The sequence below is a fragment of the Heptranchias perlo genome, chromosome 7, assembly GCF_035084215.1.
Source record: "Heptranchias perlo isolate sHepPer1 chromosome 7, sHepPer1.hap1, whole genome shotgun sequence".
NCBI lineage: Eukaryota > Metazoa > Chordata > Chondrichthyes > Hexanchiformes > Hexanchidae > Heptranchias > Heptranchias perlo.
The window spans coordinates 57338374-57363619 of NC_090331.1; the positions used below are offsets into that span (position 1 = coordinate 57338374).

The 25246-nt window shown below is 39.9% G+C and overlaps 1 protein-coding gene across 1 annotated transcript in view; it reads right to left on the reverse strand.

Annotated features, from left to right (window-relative positions):
* The window catches only part of znf385b (zinc finger protein 385B), a 182099-nt gene that overhangs the window by 76083 nt on the left and 80770 nt on the right, over nt 1-25246 (reverse strand). The window contains exon 2 of the mRNA XM_067987657.1: nt 8522-8664. Coding sequence (XP_067843758.1) covers nt 8522-8611 — 90 coding nt within the window. The 5' untranslated portion in view covers nt 8612-8664. The remainder of the gene's footprint in view (nt 1-8521; nt 8665-25246) is intronic.

The window sequence follows — 25246 nt, forward strand, 5'->3', positions numbered from 1 at the left end:
ATCCTGTAATTACCTTGAATATTTCAGTTTAATATAAAACGCTAAGATACCGCTACTGCAGTTTGAAATAATATAATTTGGACCTATATAAAAACAAAGTTTAACCCATTGCTAACCCTAGATTTCACACAGTCGTTCTGACCATTTTCCTGATTTTGACCGTCTACACCACAACCATTTGTGAATTTTCATAAGCCTGGGCATGGGAAGGATTTGGAGCCAGAATCGGTGGCGTTTTGCATGAGAAGTTCTGAAAATTGAAAGGCCACAGTGAGCACGACATGTAAACTGCAAAGTCTACTTTCCTATTTTCTCTCTGATTGCTCGCAGCAGTATGCCTCCATATAAATATGTTTATATCAGAGTTCATGAAGCACCTCACCCTTGCCAAGTATTCCCCTCAAAATGTTGATAGTTACAAATGGTTCCCTCAGTCACCCATTAAATGTGGGTGTTATTAAACTAGTAACTAAATGTGTCAGCTTGATTCAGTTGGTTGGACTCTCAACCGAGTCTAAAGGTTGTGCTTTCGAATCACCCTCCAGGACTTTAACACATAATCTAGGTTGACACTCCAATTCAGTGACGAGGGAATGCTACATTGTTGAAGCTGTCATCTTTTGGATGCTGCACTAAAGAGTAAATTTTTCTTTGCACATTCTTGGTGTAAAACCTCACCCGCCAGGAACACACACTGGGAAATCATGTCTCATAGCCTATGATTTTCTGTTCTAGGCTGTGAATTTTCCCACTACATGCATGGATGAGGCTCCATGCTGGGAGTAGATATTTGGAAAATTTACCCTCAAGTTGTTTGTCTGTTAAGGTGTGAGTAGACAATTGTCCCAATGTTCTGGTCAACATTCCTCCCTTAACTAACATAACAAAAACAGATTAACTGGCTATTCATTTCACAACTGTGGAACTTCACGTGTGCTAATAGCTGTTGGGTTTCCGAACAGTCACTGCATTGGAAAGCACATGAAGTACTTTGAGATGTTTCGAAGAGATGTGGGGGTAGATTTTCATCTTCATCGCATAGACTGTAATCTGGTGGAGAGAATTACCTGCCCTTTATAGAACCCACACGATTTTTATTCGGTTGGATTGAGCAGAATGGAGGGCATTCCGTTGCGAGAGTTTTCCACCCCCGCTGAAGTTGAAAATTTTAAAGCTTTTACAGATCTATCACATTTAGATTTTAGCTAGTTTCCCAAAATGGCCGATTTTCCAAAATAGCCATTTGCAACATTTGTTTTTGGACAACAGTTCTTCAAGAATTCTTGAGATGTTACAAAATACAGATATAATTAAAATGGATATGTACCTGTAGATTACAATATCCAAATAACATTCAATAAACTTTCTCGATCAACAAATTGCAATTCTGAATTACAGAAAGCTTCATGTGCAAGTAATTTTCTGCAAATGATACAAATATCATACTGCTTATCCTACTAGTTTTGTTCTGTTCATCAGGATAGGAATGCAGAATTTCCTAAGAATGGAGTCTTCAGGACACAGTTCAATGTCCTGGACAACCAGAATCCCAGGTGATATGGAAGCACTGGTTAAGCAAGCATTTATGTGAAGAATGAAGTCAGGCATTGCCAAATTTTGCAAAGAATAATGTTGTGTTGGGCTTTTACATTTCCAATACTTTCCAAATCCTTTCAGGTAATATAACAGAAAAGTTAGTCAACTGTGTGCTGCACTAGAAATAACAACTGTTTTAGTTAAGAGAACATGCTACTGTGGGAAGCAACGCAGTGACGAGTATTGGCACACTGATTTGCAAAAAAAGATGGAATGGAAAGATATAGTGAGTTCTTATCTCAACTAGGCTGTCTGGAAGAGAAGCTGATTATAGGGAATGCACTTCTTCAAGGAAAGGGAGAGAAAACTGTACTGTGAGTCAGTATGTATCTTCTTGCATCAAAGGAGGTTATCTGTATGTTCCTTCAATTGTGGATTGGTATGTAGCACATGGGAATATAAACAAAGGGAACACCACCATGCAAAATGGGGGTGGGGAAAGGAACAAAACAAAGAGTAATTTGATCCATTTTCTGAAGGCTGTGCTGCAGCAGCCTGAAGTTGAAGAAGTAATTTTCTAAATTGCAGGTTTCCTGAATATCCTGGGCATAACTGATTGTGCACATGTGGCTCTCAAATCATCCGCACACAACAAAGTGACTTCCAGTAATGGATTTGCATTCCATGAACATGCAGTGATCGATGATGCAAAGGTTACACCACCAATATCATTTGTAGCTTCACAGAGTGCGCTGATGATCCGTAAATGCGCACTAACTGCTTTGCTACAAATGTGTACCACCTATGAGATTACAAAAGGGAAGTAGTTAGGACAGTTTCATACTACTTAAGCTTCAGCTTTAAGTGCAACACTAAAAATTAGTACACTGTTTTGGATTTGGACATGTGGTTCAGCTTGGGCATATAAAATTTGAATTGTCCTGACTTGAACTGAGTCAGGATCAAAACGCACTGAGCCCAATCTGTGCAAAATATATATTTTAGATAGTAACACAATGGTGTAGTGAGCACCATTAGATGAATCTGGAAATTACAATTTACATGTACTTCTTGCACATTTTGATTCCAGTCCTGCACCACAGTAAGACTGTGTGATCTGTGGATAGCTAAAGAGATGAATCTCTAATTCCTCAATCGTACAGCAGTTAAAACAGGCAGAAAGAGTGACCATAGAGGCAATAGGCAGGACAGTATTTATTTTCCTGTGTGTGTTTTTGCTTGTTGTAAAAAATGACTACATATGGCTGATAATGGTGGTTGGAAAACATCAATTATTATTTTTGTTCTTTAAATTTTGTGCAACCTATATGTTTTCCGACATACTGTAGTACTATAGTTTGCAAAAATGCCACAGAATCCTCCCTGTATATTTTCCAATGCTGAAGTACTGAAGACTGAGTAATCAACATGATGATACTAGGGACAAACACTTCACATGTATAGGTCATAACTGCTGCCACTGAATTGAGCAACCCCTGATCCCTAACCCATCTTCTTCTAGCCCTGCCTCCTCTTCTTTTTCACCCCCCAAGCAATTATCCTTCACTCCTTCCCATCCAATGATCCTCCACATCACTTTGAATAATGTTCACTAACTCGCGAACAAGGACCTATCCATCCACAACCTCATTCCTGGAGGACCATTTCAACATCTTGGCCGACTGAAACTAAGCCTAATACTGGCAACTCCTTCCCCTTCATTGAGGCTATCCAACTGCTTTTATGTTGCATCACATCCCGTGCACAAACTGCCACCGTCACAGTGTAGCAGTCATATGAAGATGCCATCTCAGCTTTTCCCCTTTCCTCCTGCTCCTTTTCATCATATGAACTCTCCACCATCCCTCCGATATCTCTTTTAAAACTGTCCTCATTTATCTCCCCTCCCCCTTTCACCCAAGCAGCTTCCTCATTGAAGTTTCCTCCCTTCTGCCTAAATTCTGCCACTAAAACTGAGAAACTTCACATACCTGATTATTTCAATCTCAACTTGAACCCACCCTCCCTTTCTTCCATTGACTTCTTTGCCCTGCTGGCTTCTCTCAATTTCACCCTCCACATCACCTCCCCAACCCTCAGCCAGCCCTTTGATCTGATCATTACACTTATGCTATTAATTTCCACGGGAGTTTTCCCAATCATCCGCGTTAACTTCGGCAGGTCAGTGGGAACCTCAGATCTTTTGCCGAAATTACGTTGAACAATCAGAGAAACCCTACAGAAATCCTACCCCACGGTCTTGATGTCGCCATGATCTTCATCGTTGAGAAGGCTTTCTGTGAACACTTTTTATCTCCATTTTGATATACATTCTCCTACCCTTCTACCATCACTTTATGCCCCTGCAAAAGTACTCCTAAATACACTCTCATGTATCCTTTCTAACTCTGACCTCACTGTCCTCTGGCCTGCCACCTGTGACAACATTGACATCGTCACTGATATTCTCCATAACTTTCGTCTCCACCTTTGATTGCCTCATCCTCCTCAGAACTCATGTGGTCTCCTATTCCCACTGCTCCTCCAGCATTAAAGCCACCTAAAATGAAATTACAAATCCTTTTGACCTGAGTCTATCTGTATTTTCTAGATAGTCATTTGCCAATGTACCTCAGTTCCATTCATTCACAGTGGAATTCTGTTTGAATGATCATTCACTTGTAACGATCAATCTATCCTTCGCCATACCCATAACCCTAATGTATCCATGTGGTTCCATTTGTTTAGAATGATCAATGTAGCTGGATTGTACTGACCAGATTGGTTATACTATGCCTCGAACTATAGTCTACCGTTACAGCATTGGAAAGAATTTCACAGCCCGTTCACCTATAACCTGAATGGGCAGTTTGTAAAACTGGTGTCAACTATTAATTGATCCACAATTAATTATAAATGTTGTACATTTTGTCCAGATCAGATTTTTTTTCCTCTTTCTACCGGCTCACCACAGAATTAATCTGTGCTAACATTATGAAGGAAGGTAAATATTTTACCAATGATCACAATAGTGCCAAAAATGAGACAGTGGGACCTGGCAGAGTGCTTCAAGTTACCACAATCCATGCCTTCTGCCCTGCTGAATCAGAGAATAAGATAATAACTGGTTGAGCAATCAGAACCTTGAATGCAAAGGGAACGACCTAGATATAGAGAATATACTCCTAAGATGGAGAAACCATACTTTAGCTGGGTAGCCTACTGAATGTGCAATAAGTGAACACCCTTGCATCTTCCATAGGAACACTTGACTTTACAGCTACTGAAGCCTGGCTTAGTTGATGGAAAAGCAGGAACAACAACGTTTTTGCAAAGCAAGAAAGCTGGTGCAGATGGCAAAGTTTCTGATGCCTTGAGTCAGGATGTGATGTCAGAGTAGTTGAGGGAATTTGATCCACAAATCAGTTATAATTGCAACAAAATGGGGCTTTTTGGAGAGCAATCGGAATTTGGACACTGGTATTTAAACACATTCCTATTGTAGAGACAAGAAGATGAAAGATAATGAAACTACTTTGTTCATTCTTCTATAAAAGTCAACAAACAGAAACAAAACCTCCAGACTTTTTCAAGTTATATACATACAGGATCATGGAAACTAAATATGTGTGTTTCTCATGCAGGTTATAACAATGCGATATATGGTTACACCACTGTACTAAATTGTAATAAATATTTTTAAATCACTTGTTTGTTGTGTTCTTTTATTTATTGACATCATTGTTCTAATTATTGCTTAACACCATTGGGTCAATTTTCACTGTCCTATTCCCAAATGGTATGCAAAAAATATGCAATGCACAGAAAAATGAGTGCTATTCCTTTGCTCCCACTACATTTGCCCTCATAAAAACAGTGCTTCTCATTCCTGAGCTGCTGTTTAGGCACTATCAGTCTTAAGGGACAGGTTGGTATTGTCAAGAAAGATCTTTATTTTTGACTTTAAAATAAAATAGTTTTGCTACTTCAGGACTTGTTACAGATGCTGTTAGTCCTTTAAACTTAGTGATGGAAGCTGTATTCAGTACTGTGCCACTCACCCTTTTTGCAATGTGGTTTATTTGGAGGCAGTCAAGAGGAAACACCCCTCTTGACAGCTGCTGAAGTAATTTGCCTGGTCCTCTCCTGAGTCACCAACACCTATTTCCTTATCAGAGTAGGACTCCCTCCTCTTCCCTTGACCATACACCTGTTCCACAGAATAAAACCAGAAGCCTCACAATCAAACCAGTAGTCTTCTCCTTTTCCCATACTATTATTCTTCATATCCACACTTGTTACCCTTGTTCTGCCACATACTGCTTGGAACAACAGTGCTACCGTCGTACCAGCTCCCCACAAGACTGACTGCAGGGACACCTGGACTGCTGCTTGGGGTGCTGCTACTATCCCAGCCATGGCACAGCAACGCAAACTTTTTCCACAGGGGGCGGAACCAATAAGTACACATGAAAACCACCGACTGGCAAATCACAGCTTCTGGCACATATAAATGAAATTACAAACTTACGATAAATCAACAAAAACTGGCACTTTAAAATCCTGCCCATTACTCGAAAAAAAATCTTTCGCATCTCCTACGGGGCTTTCATTTGATCTGCCCCTTTATCATTGTTGCTGCCTTTAACACCTAGGCAGCATTAGTACAGCCTCTCAGGAACTTCATAGCACGCAATACAGCACTCAATGTACACCCTGTCCTTTTAAATGAGTGCCTACGAGAAATCCCAGTGCTGCTATGCACTACCAGTGCACTGCACTGACATTGCGCCTGGTCAGCACCAGGAGAGGAAGAATGGTCCCCATAATTCTACTTAGCTAAGGGGACCAGAGCGTACCTGGGCATAATGGGAGCTAATAAAACATAACAAAGCATTAACAGTACATACTTTCTGCCTATTTACTAAGAATGGGCAGAAGATCTAACCCATTTGACATAATGATTAGGTGGTTATAAAGATCAAATGTGTATCTGTCCAAATTGATCTAAGTCCACTGTATGTATGAAAGTTCAAGGTTCTAGTTTGACTTTTGCTAAATTTAGCTTCCAGTTAACTTTATAGCATTTTTAAGCTCACTAGTGGGGACATCTGATTTTAGGCAGCATTGGTGGAATATCTGTTCATTCCCTTTTTATTTTAAATTCTTTATCCCTGGTGGTCCAGTGCATGTGTCTGGAGAGAAAAGAGACACCTAGCAGTATACTGGAGGGCTTGCATCTTTTTTCCTGGCAGTTAAATGATGGATATGCATCTGTGCTCCCTCGCATTGCTGGCTAACTACTCAGTCCAGTGATGGAATACGTGACTAATTCTATCCAGTGTAGTGGTGACTTTGCATCCAATCCCTGCCAGTATCATGACAAGAATGAATCCATATTACAAAGGGTCACATATCAGTCTTTGGCATCAAAATTGATCTTCAAGAATATCTGAATTTGAAAGTCTCCAAACCACAAAAAAAATCCTGGATACCACACCTACTACCTTTTGACTTAACTCTTTCCGAAATGTCTCAATGGCATTAAAACATAATTCTCCAGATTTCTGGCCAGAAAGGAATATATTGATACAGAATAATTCAAAAGGTTGAAATATTCTCCATTCACATTTTCCAATTTCAAGTTAATCAATTAGAACTAGAAAATTATAAATCATGCAAGAGATTCGCGTACAAAACCTTGCCTGAAAAGCTGTGTATCTGACAACAGCATAATTTACAACACACCAGAAATCCCCTGTTACATTCTCTTTTCACACCAGATTAATTTGCTAAAAGAATTAATGTCTTTAACCACTTGGCTATATTTCAAACACCCACAGTCTGCTCATGTTGATAACATAATTCTTTATTGATTACGAAGACATGTGTGATGCTGTACCAGAAGTCTAACTACCACGTACATTATCTTCACTTTCTCAGTACCTAGGTTTATTTTGCCTCATGTATCTTTATCTTTCATGAGCATACATGTTTTATTTTAGTCTTACAACTGAATTTTTCTAACAAGCGGAAATTAGTTAGGACATTTTGAATATACCAAATAAATTTTTCACTGTGTATTGGACACTGCACACATTGTAAATATTTCACAGGTTTTTACAATCAAACTGAATCTGCGTTAACCCCGTGTGTATTCTATGAACAGCATTTCTCATAAACCTAAAGCTAAGCCTTTCTTTAACATCATAATGTTTTTTCTACCTCAGTAAGCAGAAAGATTTATGGAGCAGTAACAAATGAGAGCTCACCAAAATAAATCAAGAATCAAAAAGGGAGTTTGCAGCAAGTGAAACCAACTACAAAGACTACATCTATTGCACTGTTATTTATTAAAGAATTTTCTAGTAATCCTTCAATTCATTAATTTCCATAAACTTGACGATGCTGAAAATCTGTAATCCAATGTTTAATTTTCCAAATGCAACATTTTAACAATTAAAAATTATTTAAAATAGTTAAAATATATTTTCTAAATGAGAAAGAATAACATTTTACTACAACTGAAATAACAAATTTTAATTGATATTCATCGTAATGAAAACAGCTTTTGGTTGCATAAACCTGCTAAAATCAATTTTTTTCCATTTAGTTCAAAATCAATATTCCCTTCTCTTATTCTCATGCTTGTTTAGCTCCTCCGAAAGCAGACCAACAGCATTTTAACAGCATGCACAGTGTACAGTTGTTGGTAGGTTGATGCTGCACAGCTTCAGCTATTTTGCAACATGATGGGTTAATAGAAACCAGAAGGACTGTTTGAACAGATGAATAAGGAATGCCAACCGGACAAAGTCCCAAACGTAATAAATTCAACTAACACAGTTTGGAAGCCTGGATTAATATTTGCAGCTAAAGACTTAGAGTCTTTTCATTCTGTGAGAAAGGCTCCATCTACTGGGTACCAATATTTTAATCTATCTGGGAGACAGAGAGGAAAAAACATATTCCAGTTTCTACTCACGGTGTTAAAATTTGGGAAGAGGCCAACAGCTGAGCCTGTATCCATTGGAAAGGGCATAAATGATTTAATATCAAGCGATGGCTGCATCATCAGAGTAGGTGTCCGCACAAATGCAGGAAGTGTGCTAGTATGGCATGTACTTCCTGTCAATGAGAAAAAGAAAATGGATAAATTAATAAATAAAATAAAACATTTGTAGTCATATGGAATATTTTCTGACTGATAAAAGATTTACGTAGAACAAACAATTACAATGTACTGAGAAGTGAAACCCACACAATCATTTTCCAGCTGAAGCAAAGCATTTCCCCATAGCCATATAAGTTGAGAGTCAGAGGAGACATATGGTGTGTGAGTCATCCTGGCAGGTAAAATGAGTGTGTCTCCCTTGTCTGAACAATTCTGATGAGCTGAGGAGGCTGGGGACAGGCACCTATTAAAGCCAGATGCTTACTGAAAGCAAGCTAGCCTATTGGAGCACTGAACGGAAGGGCTACAAGGATATTATGCAAATCTTAGGCAATAGAGGTCATTTAGTTGCTTTGTTTATTATTTGTTCACAACATTCAATGTTAAAACAGAATGCGGTTTAAATATGTTCTGAATTACAACTGCAGCATTATGTACACAACAGAAGCAACTAATTTATTTAACAGCCCCTGAAATTTATCCATTGACAATTATACACAGCAGATTTGTGAGAGCCAATTAAATGCAAATTTCTCTCCGTGCAAAAGGGTCAAGCCTTCTGAAGCCATGCAGGTACTGTGTTGTGCTAATACTGACTTCAGTTCTCTATTATGTGGAGATATCTCGAGCATTTTTGTATTGCACTGAACAATAATACTATATTAGCATTATTCAGAGACAACATTTCTTTTGCTCAATGAAACTGCATCGGTAACTGCCTCTATAGAGGACATTTTTCATAGATTCTACAGGAAGATAAATAACAAAGAAATTCAATCACAATATAAATTATTATTCTGCTCAAATCAAATATAACATTCAATTATAATCATGGATAGCTTTGAATCACAACAAAATACAATATTAACCCCACTTTAAAATAATGACAGAAATAAATGTTTAACAGATCAAATGTAATTGATGTAATTGTTTATTTTAAGGGCCAAATCTTGCTAGAGTGGGGCATCTCACGGCGTACGCTGTTAGGCTTTTGCCTGCATCCTTGAGCTCTAAAATTTTTTTTGAGTTGCAACTTACTGGAAGTCCGAGGTTATAATAGCGCAATGAGAGTAACAATGCATCAGGGACCTCAGTGAATGTCGGGGCCAACAGTCTATCTCCTTAACCAATGAGATTTAAGGATTGAGGAAGAAACAGAGGAACGACAGTAAGGAGCTGAATTAGAGTCAAATCAGGTACAGAATGAGAAACAAAGAGAGGGAAAGAAAGATTGGATTGAGCGAGAGAGAAAAAAGAGACAGAAAGGAAAAGATAGAAAAAAAATAAAAAATTTAAAATGTTTTACATCTCGAAGAAGAATTTACTACATGTAGGAATGAGACTGAACAGTTTAAACTGTTCCCAATCTGGGCCTGAGAGGTTGCTTTTTTATTAAGTAGTTTGACAGATAGTAGATTCTTTAATCCATTTTAAATAGTCTGTACACATCAGTTAATTTGCTTGGTCCTGGTAATTAAAGTAATGTTTTGTACTAAAAAGTAAAATTACCCAATACTTTGAACAGAGTGTAAATAGCACAGAAAAATAGGAATTTATTGCTTAAACAAATTGAATTATCAAATAATTTGAATTAAGTGACTTTGAATTAAGAGAAGTGGACCATACACCTCAGGCAGATGACCATTACCTTATGACCATTGGCTAAGAGTTACCTAACTGGGACAGTCTCATAATCAAACATCTCTTATCAGACAGAATTTCATCCTTTTACTGAAATGTGATCTTACCAAATTTTAATTCTACTAATGCTCATGAAGCACCAAATTTAATTGAAAAATAGTACTGTATTTATGACATATTATTTAAAATTCTTATATAGGCATGTACTTCCTGTTCACGATCTTACTTCCTAGTGTCACAATTTTTGGTCATACTTTGCTGTCAACATACACCATTGTAAATTGTTATGTTAACATTGTCTATTCAATTTTGGTATGTCAACTGCCACATTATATACACAAGGATCTGTGGAATGAGTTTCTGTCTCACTCCCAACTCTGTCATGAACTTGTATATTAAAAACTTATATTCATCAACTGACATATGGATGTCAATATGCTGGTAATTTGATATATACCTACTACCTGGTTTATGATGATAACTTTGTCTATCATTCTAAATTTGGTTAATGACAGATTAACAAGCAGCAGATTCACAAAAATAATGACAGGAATTATACATTCCAGCAATGTCATCATTGAGTAAAGTTTCCATTATCTTTCCGACCACCGATGTTAAGCTAATTGGTCTATAGCTCTCTGGACTGGTTCTATCTCCCTTTTTAAATGTAGGAATCACATTAGCTGTCGGCCAGTCCTCTGGCACTATTCCCTTTTCCAATGAATTTTTATATATATTAATAGTGACTCTGCTATCTCTTCTCTAACTCCTTTTAATATGCGCGGATGAAATCTATCCAGAGCAGGGGTTTTATCCTCTCTAAATTTGATTAGTTTATCAAGTATCTCCCCCCTTTCTGTCTTAAATGCCTTTATATCTTTTTTGATCTCTTCTTCTAATGTCATGTCCACATGTTCGTCTCCCTGGTAAATACTCAGGTAAAGTAATTATTTAATATTTCTGCCATTTCGTTGTCATTATCTGTGAGTTTATCATGTGTATCCTTTAGTGGCCCTATCCCTATCCTGATTTTTCTTTTGTTATTTATTTGTCTACAGAATATTTTACTATTTCTTTTTATATTCCTTGATAATTTAATTTCGTAGTTTCTCTTTGCCTTGTTTTTTTAACTTCTTTCCTAATCTCTTCGTATTCCCTTTTTTCATCCTATCCTTTGTTGTCTATATACTTAAGTGTATGCTTTTTTCTTCAATTTCAATTCTGACCTTATTTCTTTATTCATCAAAGGTGTATCATTTCTGGTTAGTTTGTTCTTGCTTCTTATTGGGACATATTTCTCCTGGACTCTATTGATCGCCGTTTTAAATGTTTCCCACTGCTGTTCTATTTCTTTTTTTAATCAGTAAATTTTTCCAGTTTATTTTCCATAGTTCCATTCTCATCCCCTGAAAATCAACTTTTTTCCCATTTATTACTCTGTCTTAATTACGTCCTTCTCAATCTTGATCTCAAACATTATGTTGTGATCGCTATTGCCGTGATGTTCCTCTACGCTTACTTCTCTTATCTGTTCTGGTTCATTTCCAATCGTGGGTCCTCTCTTGTTTGGGTTTTTACATATTGGGTAAGAAAGGATTCCTGCACACAATGTAAAAACTCCATTTCCTGTACCCTTTTACCTACCTGTTCTTGCCAGTTTATTTGAGTACAGTGAAAATCTCCCATGATAAGTATTCTATGTCCTTTACTCATTTCACATATTTGCTTACATATTTCTTCCTCCATTTCCTTTCCACTATTAGGTGGTCTGTAGTATAACCCTATTAGCGTGATTGATCCCTTCTTATCTTTTATTTATATTCATGTGGATTCTGTTTCTATCCTTCTGCTAGTAAGGTCCCTTTTTTCTACTGCCATTGTGTTATCTCTAATTAGTACAGCTACTCCAGCCCCCTTCTTCATTTCCTATCCTTTTTGATCATGTTATAGTCTGCAATATTTATTTGCCAGTCCTGTTCCTGATGAAGCTATGTTTCAGTTATTCCTATTACATTTGGTTCCTTGCTACGGATTATTGCCTTCAGTTCCCCCATTTTATTTTGGACTCTGTGTTCATTACTGTTTAATTCATCTTTAATAGTCATTCCTTTTACTTTATTTTTAATAGTCCTTTTATACGTTTGTTTTATAACTGTATTTGTTCCTTGACCGTTGATGTTATCTTTATTCCTCACCCTGGTCTGACCTTTACACTCATCTCCTGTTTCTTTTATCTTTAAGCTTTTGTTATTGCTCCCTCCTCCCATCTTGCTAGTTTAAAAGCCTTATGCACCGCCCTATTTATCCTTTCCGCTCGGACTCTGGTTTCATTACGGTTCAGGTGGAGCCTGTCCCAGCTGTACAGCTCCTTCCTGTCCCAGTACTGGTGCCAGTTTCCCATGAAATGGTACCCCTCCTTCCCAGGTCACTCCTTCAGCCACACATTCACCTTTCTGATCTGCCTATCCCTATGCCAATTAGCACATGGCTCGGGTAGTAATCCTGAGATTACCACCCATGAGGTCCTGCTTTTTAAATTTAGTTCCTAGCTTCTGATATTCCCTCAGCAGGACCTCCTCCTTGGTCTTCCTTATGTCACTCGTGCCGACATGGACCACGACAACTGGATCCTCCCCCTCCCTTTCCAAGTTCCTCTCCAGTTGCACAGAGATGTCCTTTATCATTGCACCAGGTAGGCAACACACCCTCCTGATCTCTCATTCGTGACTGCAGAGGACGCTATCTATCCCCGATTATAGAATTCCCTAGAACTAAAACCTTTCTTTTCTGATCATCCACTCTCTGAGTAAAGAAGTTTCCCTGAGTTCCTTATTGGATTTGTTAGTGACTATCTTATATTTATGGCTCCTAGTTTTAGACTCCCCTACAAATGGAAACTTCTACTCTATCGAACCCTATCAGAATTGTAATGACCTCTATCAGGTCACCTCTCAGTCTTCCCTTTTCTAGAAAAAAAGAGCCCCAACCTGTTCAGTCTTTCCTGATAGTTGTGCCCTCTCAGTCCTGGTATCATCCTTGTAAATCTTTATTGCATTTCGATATCCTTTTTGCAATATGGAGATCATTACTGAGCACACTACTTGTGGTCTAACCAAAGTTCTATAAAAGTTTAACATAACTTCTCTGCTTTTGAATTCTATTTCTCTAGGAATGAATCCCAGTGCTTTAAACATTTTATGCTTTTGTTAACCTGTGGCTTCAAAATTAAAGAATGGAATTGTGTCAATTCATCATATTAACACGTTAAATACCATATGCCACATTTCAGATACATATGAAGTTTCTACCATAAACATCCATAAAACTGATATTTGAATTTAGAATGCTGATGACTGCAAACTAATATTTATGGAATATATGGAATCAAGCAGCATTTAGTTTCAACAGAGACCTCTGGACAACATTTTAAAAATATTTTCCTTTTTTATTCTCGCAGCCAAAATGCTCCTATGATCTTTGAAAGGACTAGAGCATAAAATTTTCAGTAATCAACAGATTATTTCTCGATAAACCAGGAGTCACCAACTATTCACACACTTTAGTGAATGTTATCTTGCATAAAGGCAAACAAGGATTTCCTCTGCTGGTACAAAAACTACAATGGCTTCTTCCCTTCCACCATGTAAACTGGTTCCATTTATACATAGACTATAAAATTAAATGGTTATCAGAGAGTAACTTTTGAAATGTAATTTCAACTCAGGGTTCCTGGGTACAAAGGATACAAATCTCACTGTTTATGGCACTTCTTGAATATTTTAATTTGGTATGACCTTTCACTTCCTATCAGATGTTCATTATTCTGCATGCTGCACAATTTTGCATTGTTTGGATAATTTACCATATTCATTTGTGTTTCTGAGATTGGTTTTTAATATTTACTAAGTGGTCAACTTTGCAGGTTTGTTTGTTTTACAATTTCAATTAAATAAAATGGTACCTTTGAGAAATTGGTCTGATTTATACAGGCACAGTAAGACACTGCTTTTTTTCCCCCCAGACAATATGTTAATGCAAATCTGCACACCTCAAGAAATGTTGTGGCTGAGACAATCCCCAAGTGCCTTAAATGATTAATTGTTTTTTTATAACATACCTATAAAATAGCTCAAACCATTTGTAGGATGCATAAGGAATTCAGTATTTGCTTGATTTATTGTACTTGTGTTGGCTGCATAAATTCTCTAAACCACAAACATTTAAGTAACAGTCGTGGCTTCACAACGAGATATACAGTGGTCTGAGTCCCAAGGCTTGCAGACATGTTTGACTACTTTGGTTGTGAAGAATTCTGTCTATATTGGACAGGCTACTAGAGGAGTCCATCTCCAGAAACTGCTGCTGCTTTCTTGTCAGGGCACACATTTGCCTCTTAACATACTACATTTCATAGACTACTACTACTTCTTACCACCGTGACAACCCTTGTACCTAAATTCATATTAACTCATGATCCTCGTTAGGTAAGGGTATCAAGGGATATGGAGCAAAGGTGGGTAAATGAAGTTGAGGTGCAGATCCGCCATGATCTAATTGAATGTCAGAGAAGACTCGAGGAGCTGTATAGCCTACTCCTGTTCCTAATGTTCCTGTCCTAACTTCTTACATGGTGCTCTCTGAGTGACAGGAGGTTAAGAGTTGGATGATTGGGACATTTCTGCTGGAGCCGTTATAAACTGAGTTGACTCTCATCTCAGTGAAGATGCCGTCCCTGAGAGTTGTGTTTCCTGTATCCTCACTCTTGCTATGTCAAGTGGCGCCCAGGTCTGTAGCTCCCTTATATGCCGACAAGGGAGGAAACCTTAAGGAAGCAGGATCGTTGTCATTCTCATGAGAGGCTACTTCTTGGAACACACTTGTGCTGAGTAAATACTCCAAAGTGCTACTGGTCAGTCTCATTTCAGACAGATTGTCGCAGTTAAGTCTGTGATAGCCCTGCGAAAGTGTTGTATTAAAGCTGACCCTCAAGGCATCAACTGAGGCAGTGATAGCTGCTACTCTAAGCCACCAATGTCTTTAGCAACAAAAACAGAAAATGCTGGAAATACTCAGCAGGTCAGGCAGCATTTGTGGAGCGAGAAACAGACTTAATGTTTCAAGTCGATGATATTTCCAGCATTTTCTGTTTTTATTTCAGATTTCCAGCATCTGCAGTATTTTGCTTTTGTTTTAATGTCTTTTGCATCTCCTCCTGTTGCCTTGCTGCCGCAGATATCTTCTAGACTGCTCTGCTCTCCAGCATGTTCTGCATGGCATGAAGGTTCCTACAATGTGTTGCAAATGCATGTATTGGACTCCTCCCACTAAACCATCATCTCAGTCATATGTATGGAGATGGTCCCTATTACCTGTATATCAGATCAATGCTACCTAATCATTGTTCTTTTGATGACTTGGCCCTTAAAATTTAGGTCCCTAGGCTCTTCAACCAAAGGCAAACAGCTCGGCCTCCCCTTCCACTTCCAGGTCCTCATGCTCACGAATGCTCAGTGCTTCACCCTGTGAAAACTCTACTGATTCACTAATTGCTTCCTCCCAAGTGGGTGTTTTTGGGCTTGTGCTGGAATACTTAAGATGCCATGACAGAGTTGGTGAGTTGGAGCAGGAATTAGTGCCTGGTCACTCCTCTGAGAGGTTTTCCTCCTGCTCCAAGCTATCCTCATGGATGTTAAAAGCACAAAAACTTCTTTAGCTGTGTGAACAATCACATGGCTCTCTGAAAAAGTAGTGGCGGAGTCAATGCTCATTGAAATACTTTGATATTCCATACAAAGCTGAAACAAACTGAGCCCCCGCTTGCCCTATCTTGACATTTCATCTCCCACTTCTCCATCTCCCATAACCTCTCTTGTGTGCCCTCCAACGAGCTGCAAAGTTTCCTCCTTGAGTGCACTCAAACTTCACAAACTAGGTGTTCCTCTTCCAGTTGCGTTTTCTTGCTTCTTTTGCAAGTAGAGAACAGTGATGAAAGAGTATGAATGGTAATTAGATTTCTCTTCACCCATGTGTCTGCGCCCATCCCATGACTATAAAGCTTGCAGGTGGAGGCTCCTTTGAAACATATTTTCATCAAAACTAACATCTGTGGCAGGCAATGTGAGTTCACAAAGTGGTTTGGAGTTGACATGGTGCGTTATTGTTTGCGGAGGTTTTGTTGTGAATAGATCAGTTTTCCCATCACCCAGATAAAGACAGAGGTGTCGTGAGAAGTAAGATGGTGAGTCATGCCTCTATTATTCCTGTAGGATGTGCATGGGAAACAGTGCCTTTGCTTACTTTGGCCAACCTTGTGAGATCATTAAACCTCTTCCAGCACAGTGGCAGTTCACGGGGGGTGGAGGTTGCACTCATGACCTCTGCCACATCCCTCCATGGAGTCTGAACCACGCTCTTATGGGGCTTCTTGTGCGCAGTCCCCAGAGGTCCTGCTCTTCTTGCCTGTATTTCTGTGAGTAGGACATCAAGCAATGCATCTGTAAATGTAGGAGGCCTTTCTGCTGACCCCCTCACACCTGGGCTCCTCCTTCCTAACTCATAATTGCATTGTTCTGTAACTCCCTGCCCCTTTAATCAACTGCAATGTTTTAAACACTGAAGCACCACTAAATGTCCCCCTCCCCCTTCCAGTGATAGTAAACCAATGAGCAGTGGTTTCACGGATATAAACCCATCCCACATAACTAACGAGTGCCACTTCAGGAAACCTCAGTAGGTTAGTGTCGGGGTCACATGGATGGGTGTAGGTCCTTCCTGGCCACTAGTCCACCATTCGAAGGAAAATCCAACCCAACGTTTTAAGTATGCAGTGTCAGAATCCCGGGACCTTACAGCCAGCACAGAGAAGATTTTAATCTGAGCTGGATTTGAACCCATGTTTGAGAGGTGAAAGACCATCATCATCCAATCTTAGTCAAATTCTTATCTGACTATAATGGCATAAAGCATGTGAACATTTTTCAGCAGTGGCATTAAATTAGAGGTAATTGATTACTACCAGAATAGGAATTCATAAATAGAATGGTAGAATTCCCAAATCTGTTTACAGTTTTCTACTCTTCCAGTATTAGTCAAATAAGGCCATTTCCTTTTTGTCTTTTTTTGTATTTTAAATGGTTCATCACATCTCCAACATTGTTTGAGTTCTGTTACTCAAGCCATGAATGTTCAAATAGTTTTCTTGGAGGGGGAGAGGAAATTATACAACAAAGAAATTTCTTATGTTGCACACAGTCCCTACTAATCGACTTAGCTAGCTTTCCTCAAGTATCTTTACTGCCAACGGAAATTACATTTCTGGCCTATCCCGAGCAGTCAGTCATGTGACTAATTTAATCTGATAGTTAGCACCCAAGCAAAAGGTGGAAGGGTTTGTCACAGATGGCAACATATCACCATCTGATAAGCATCCTATCCAAAGTATTTCTAAAATGCTTAATACAGAAAAAGAGATACCACAGTTAAACATAATACAAAAGATTCCCAATTGAAACTATATTATAGAAGAAAAGAAAGCTGATGGAACAGTAACATTGGTTAGACAGTGATATCAAATCAGAAATATCAAATAGAGACAGATGGCTGGAAAGACAGATTATAAACACTGAATGAAGAAATCATTATTTCATTTCCACAGGGGTTGGAGGAATGAATGACAATGTCTTGGATATTAGTTCAATTTGGTTGCACGATACATGTTATTAAACAACAACCCTAGTTTGACAATTAATTTAAAACCTATTATTATTTAATATTGATCAGTTGGAGAGATTATTCAGAATGCTATTTTAGCTTGAATTCAAATGTTGGAAATGAATGCATGTCAAACACATCTTTATGCTTTCAGAACATGGTGCAGAAATTCCAGGAAACTATGGCGTGAGTGACTTATGCCATTACTTACGCCACGCCATCGTTTGCTGGGACTTTTGCGCCGCTTCTCCGTTACTCCTCGTGAAGATAATTATAACAGCTCTGCCCCCATTAAAATCAATGGCGATCGCGAATTTGCTGCATTTAAGTCATTCTTATACCGCTGCCACTTAGACTCAAAAATAACGGTGTTGGAGACCTGGATTTATGAACTTATATTTGAGGACACAATTTGTTTTATTTCTCATACTTTGGGAGCCTTTGCGAAGCTCGGTACAGGCCACAGACAAACTCTTGCCTATTGACCAAATTAGCATGTATTGAACAGTAATGGGGAATCAGCCTGATCCTCTCAGATATATTCTTGTCTTCTGACTCCATGAATCCAAGAAAAACCCTGATCACAGACAGTCATTTTTATGCTAGCAACCCCTTAAAACCCCTGCCCTTAAAGAAACCGATTTGTTACTCGACCCGACACACAGACAGAGATAACTGAATTTAAAAGTCCGCGCTAATAAATAATTGTTTACATTAATCAGGAATTGAGATACTAGACCAAGCAAAATCCTGTGAAAATAGAAAAAATATCAGAAATGTTATTAGAACGGTTCCCGGATTTTGGGTCTGGCCTGACGCACCATTGTTTTGCAGTCACTGAGATTATTGATCTACATCAGAAGTGCGAAACATTTTGTCGCCCTGCCCCATTCAAGCGTCTGTTCTAAATGGAGCTTCGTCCTTACAGGTGCTTTAAGCATTTATAGTCCCGATTGCTTGATTCCACCAATACTGATTTTAATGCTGCTTGTAATTATGGGAAGCATGACTTGCTGGCGCGTTTCATTGCTTTTCTCCCTTCCATGACAGCACTTCAGCGTTCTGAATGCTAATAAAAAGTGTAAAATGTTTGAAAGCGCAGGAATGATTTCAAAGCCAGTCTCCCTCTCTCGTTCACACATACATGCGCGTACATACACACACACATACACACTCACTAAAGAAAATCACAAATCTGTTTAATGGTAAATCTTGACAAAACCAGCAATCTCTCACAACTGAAGAAGTACTGAGTGCAAAATCTTTTAAAATTTGCATTTGTTACTTTTTAAAAAGACTTGAATTTCATTGAGCATTTCTAAAACTGGTCTGCTTGAAATTTAAACATGGAATGTGTAAATGCCAAAACTGTCAACCCAAGCCCGTTCAGAGAAGCTGGATGCCAGAGCTGATACCAATGATAGAATAACTTCAACAGCTTTTCCCATTACTCATTCATTATCCCAATAAAATACAAAGTTTTATGCTGCACAGTTTTCAAATCTACTTTCTTTAACCCAAGAAAATACGGGTGATTTTAAACTTGCCTGCCTGGTAGGAACGAGGTGGGTGGACGGTTAAAATCACGGTAGAGGATCTGTGTGCCATTGTGTTGCTTGGAATGCCAGGAGAGTTTCCAGTTTCCATATTACTTCTTTCTGATATTTTTTGCCTTACTTACCCGTAGTAAGCTTTAACTGCTCAGCATGGGTGCTATTATTGCCGGTTTCATTTGGATAGAGGAAGAAGTGGAGGCAGAAGAGCAAAAGCAGCAGCCTCAGCAACCAGCACGAGCTAGAGCTGGGCCTATAAGAAGACAGCAATTGAGGGGGTTCTACTCATAGGTGGTCATACCCAGCACACAGAGTATACAGGCCAAGGATCAGTTTTATGGATCCATGTGAAAAGCAGTGCATCAGGAGGCTGTGCTTCTACAGGCAGACTGTTATAGACCTCTGCAGCCTCTTGCAGCAGGACCTACTGCACCAGGGGGGCATGCTTTGCCAGTGACTGTCATAGTTACCATAGCCCATAACTTCCTTGCTTCCATATTACTTCTTGCACTGGCTTATTCCAGTCTGCTACAGAGGGCATCTCCTGCATATGCCAGTCTGCAGTCTACGGATGCATCAAGTAACTCACCAATGCCCTGTTCGCTAAGGCTAACCAGTACATCCCTTTCCCCATTGACCTCAACAGTCACCAGGAGAGAGCTCGGGGATTTGCTGCAGTGACTGGCTTACCACATGTCCAGGATGTCACTGACTGTAACTTATTGCCATTAAGACACCAGAACACGAGCCAGCAGCATCCGTGAATAGGAATGGCTACTGCTCAATTAATGTTCACCTAGTCTCCAATCACATAAACAGGATCATGCAAGTTTCTGCAAAGTACCCAGGCGGCTGTTATGATGCTTTTATCCTGAGATACTCAACCATTTCCCCAATATTCAACCCTTCCACGAACATAACAGGATGCTGCAGGACAAAGGATACTCCTTCCATACGTGACTCATGACACCCCTTCAACATGACTGAGCAACACAGGTATAATCATAGCCAGGGGATCACCAGGATGGTTACTGAACACACCACTGGGCTGCTCAAACAGAAGTTCAGGAGTCTGAACAGGTCTGGGGGCTCCCTATAATATGCCCCACAAAAAGTCTCCTGCATCATAGTGGTGTGCTGCATCCCAGACAACCTTGTCATGCAGAGAGGTCTACATTTGGAAGAGGTAGAGCACCAGCAGCAGTCCTCATTGGATGATGAAGACCAGGGTGAAAGCGAGGAAGCAGCAGAAGGAGGACCACCTCAATGCCTTGCAGAAGTAGTTGCAATGGATGTTACTAGCTCAGCTATTCTGGTGACTAGCTCATTCCCCTACCCTGAAAACATGTACAAAGCTCCTCTGCATAATTTGTCTTGTTCCATCCTTCACTCCCTTAATCCTTTATTAAAGAATATTGAAACCATTCAACCAACTTCTATATCAATGACATACCGACAATGCAGACTCAGAAGCTGATATAAAACCACACTGTGTACCACAGTGCCAAATATGATAACAGTGATGAATTAAATTGCCAACACAACAATTGCCTTGAATTCATTTCTCACCCATGTTAACTCTATTGCTCCTATGAGGTGCTTCTCTAGTGTCCTCAGCAAATCTGGTGGAAGGCTGCTGTTGCTCGTGTTAGGACCTTTGAAATGGTCACGGCCAGCAACTTCTCGGTGCTCGAGTCTGTGCGATGCTGGGGCAGTCTAATGCAGATGACTTCCTGGCACCATGGCGGGTATTGGTTGAGGGGGTGGCAAAGATGCAGACATATTGACAACCTGAGAGAGGGCAACACGTACTGTTCCCATAGCACCATTGCCACTTCCATGTGACTGGGGCTCATCACCGCCACTGATCTGTGGGAGAACAGACTGTAGAAGGTGAGTGAATCCTCAAAAGCCTTTATTTATTCAGTCCAACAATCTTTTCAAGGTAAATATGTCACTGCAATGTGGAACCCAGAGCATGCATGGTAGCCATTTGAGCTTCCACTAGTTGCAAAGGCTGATGAAATTGGCTCCTATTGTGAGGGCCCAGCTGCAGGGAACAACACACAGGCTGGAAGCAGACTCCTCCATACTTGCAGCCGAAGTGCTGAAACTCCTTGGCATCCCAATATCTGGTATAACTGCTTGTGAGAGGCAAGAAGTTTTCTTTTTATGGCTGTGCCTCTGAAGTCCTCATCTCTGTCTCATTCAGCAGAGCTGGGAGAGGACCTTGCCCTCCAGTGAGCTGTCTCCCAAATTATCCCTACCATCAGTACCTGCTACTGCTGACTCATGCTGGGTGTTTCACCACATGCAGACCCTAGTAGCTCACTGTCTAACCCATGCATAGTATCAATGTCTTTACTGGTGCTTTAGAGGGATGGAGCGCACGATGGTGTATCCTCCAGAGGACTTCCCTCCTCTTTTTCAGCAGGTCCAGGTGACAAGAAGGGCCTAGAAAAAAGAGAAAAAGAACAAGGATTAGGCTGGACATTAGAAGGTGACAGTCTTGAGACTGCAGCTTGAAATTTTCAAGATTGCCGAGATGAATGAAGAGATACAAATAATATGTAGACACCCTGTTCAGATAATCCGCCAGCCTCCTCTTCCCCGATGCTCATGGCTTTTCTTGGGCCACTAATGTCCAGAGCTTCCTGCTCCATTTGGATAGATGCTATGATGTCAGGTACTCCTCTCCTGGTCTTGCTCCTCTCCCTGGCATTATGTGCTTTCTTGTCCTGCAGAAAGCGAGGGCGAGAGTTAGTAAGTGGCTCTTTAAAAGTAAGTGGAGATGTGTAGGGCTGAAAGCTGGAGAACAAGCAAGATGGAGTGAGGATGGGGAGGTGATGAATGTAAAGCTAAGTGCGTTTAATGTGAGGTGAGGAAGGAGTCCTGGGAGGAGTTTCTGGTTGTGCAAGTGCTAGGCTGAGAGAAGAGAATGATGTTAATGTGTGTTGTGAAGAGAGCAAAGGAAGAGGTGAATGTATTTGGAATGAGAAAGAGAGGTGTTTTAGAGTGTTCTTCTGATTGTATGTTGAAGGATGTGATGGACAGGAGAGAATCATTGAGAGTGATACGGGAAAGGGTGAGAGGAGCGTTGTGAGATACAACTGAGAGAGATGAAGAGCTCTACTCACCCTTGCTGCTCTTGTGAGGTCAGTGAACCCAGGTCCTGGGAGTGAAGCTGCTGGTAATGACCCTCTCAGCCACATCTGTCCAGGCCTGCTGGATAGTCGTCCTGGGCGTGCGCCTACGGTTGCTCAGAAACAGTACCTCCCTCCTTGTCCTGACCTCCTCCACCGGGACATCCAGGGAAGCATCTGAAAACCCGGGGGAAGCCCTCTGACTCATTACTGTCTGCAGAATTCTGCAGAACAGTGTGACACATGAACATACGAATTAAGAGCAGGAGTAGGCCATTCGGCCCCTCGAACCTGCTCTGCCATTTGATAAGATCATGGCTGATCTGATTGTGACCTCAACCCTACTTTCCCATCTACCTACTATAACCTTTGACTCCCTTGTTAATCACGAATCTATCTAACTCAGCCTTAAAAATATTCAATGACCCTGCCTCCACTGCTCTCTGGGGAAGGGAGTTCCACAGACTCATGACCCTCTGACGGAAAAAAATTCTCCTCGTCTCCATCTTAAATGGAAGACCCCTTATTTTTAAACTGTGGCCCCTAGTTCTAGTCTCTCCCACAAGGGGAAATATCTACCTCTTCTAGTCCCCTCAGGATCTTATATGTTTCAATAAGATCACCTCTCATTCTTCTAAATTCCAGTGGATACAGGCCCAACTTCTCCAACCTTTCCTCATAAGATAACCCCCTCATCCCAGGAATCAGTCGAGTGAACCTTCTCTGACCTGCCTTCAAAGTAATTATGTCCGTTCTTAAATAAGGAGTCCAAAGCTGCACACAGTATTCTAGATATGGTCTTACCAATGCATTGTACAACTATAGCAAAACATCTCTACTTTTATATTCCAGTCCCCTTGCAATAAATGACAACATTCCATTTGCCTTCCTAATCACTCGCTGCACCTGCATTCTAACTTTTTGTGATTCATGTACTAGGACACCCAGATCCCTCTGTACCTCAGAGTTCTGCAATTTCTCTGCATTTAAATAATATACTGCTTTTCTATTCCTCCTGCCAAAGTGGACAAGTTCACATTTTCCCACATTATACTCCATCTGCCAAATTTTTGCCCACTCACTTAACCAATCTATATCCTTTGGCAGACTCCTTATGTCCTCTTCACAACTTACTTTCCTACCTACCTTTGTGTCATCAGCAAATTTAGCAACTATACATTTGGTCCCTTCATCCAAGTCATTGATATAGATTGTAAATAGTTGAGGCCCAAGCACTGATCCCTGTGGCACTCCACTCGTTACATCTTGCCAACCTGAAAATGACCCATTTATGCCTACTCTGTTTCCTGTTAGCTTTCCAATCCTTTATCCATGCTAATATGTTGCCCCCTACTCCATGAGCTCTTATTTTGTGTAGTAGCCTTTGATGTGGCACCTTGTCAAAAGCCTTCTGGAAATCCAATTTGCCACATCCACAGGATCCCCTTTGTCCATGTTGCTTGTTACTTCCTCAAAGAACTCTAATAAATTAGTCAAACACGATTTCCCTTTCACAAAGCTGTATTGACTCTGCTTGATTGCACTGAGATTTTCTAAGTGCCCTGCTATAACCTCCTTAATAATAGATTCTAGCATTTTCCCTATGACAGATGTAAAGCTAACTGGCCTGTAGTTTCCTGCTTTCTGTTTCCCTCCTTTCTTGAACAGAGGAGTTACATTCGCTATTTTCCAATCTGATGGAACCCTTCCAGAATCTAGGGAATTTTGGAAAATTACTACCAATGCATCTGCTATCTCTGCAGCCACTTCTTTTAAGGTCCTAGGATGATGTCCATCAGGACCTGGGGATTTGTCAGCTTTTAGTTCTAATAATTTTTTCAAAACCCTTTCCCTGGTGATTGTATATGTTTTAAGTTCCTCCCTCCCTTTCACCTCTTGATTCACAATTATTTATGGCATGTTATTTGAATCCTCTACAGTGAAGACGGACGCAAAATATCTGTTCAATTCATCCGCCATTTCCTTATTCTCCATTATTAATTCCCCAGACTCACCCTCTAGAGGACCAACGCTCACTTTACGTACTCTTTTCCTTTTTAAATACCTGTAAGAAACTCTTACTATCTGTTTTTATATTTCTTGCTAGCTTTCTCTCGTACTCTAATTTCTCCCTTCTTATTGTTCTTTTAGTCATACTTCGCTGTTTTTTATATTCTGTCCAATCTTCTGACCTGCCACTAATCTTTGCGGAATTCTATGCTTTTTCTTTCAATTTGATACTATCTTTAACTTCCTGAGTTAGCCACAGATGGTACTTCCTTCCCCTAGAGTCTTTCTTTCTCACTGGAATGTATCTTTGCTGAGTGTTATGAAATATCTCATTAAATGTCTTCCACTGCATCTCTACTGACATATCCCTTAACCTAAGTTCCCTGTTCACTTTAGTCAGCTCTGTCTTCATGCCCTCATAATCGCCCTTATTTAAGTTTAAAACACTAGTCTTAAACTTACTCTTCTCTCCCTCAAAC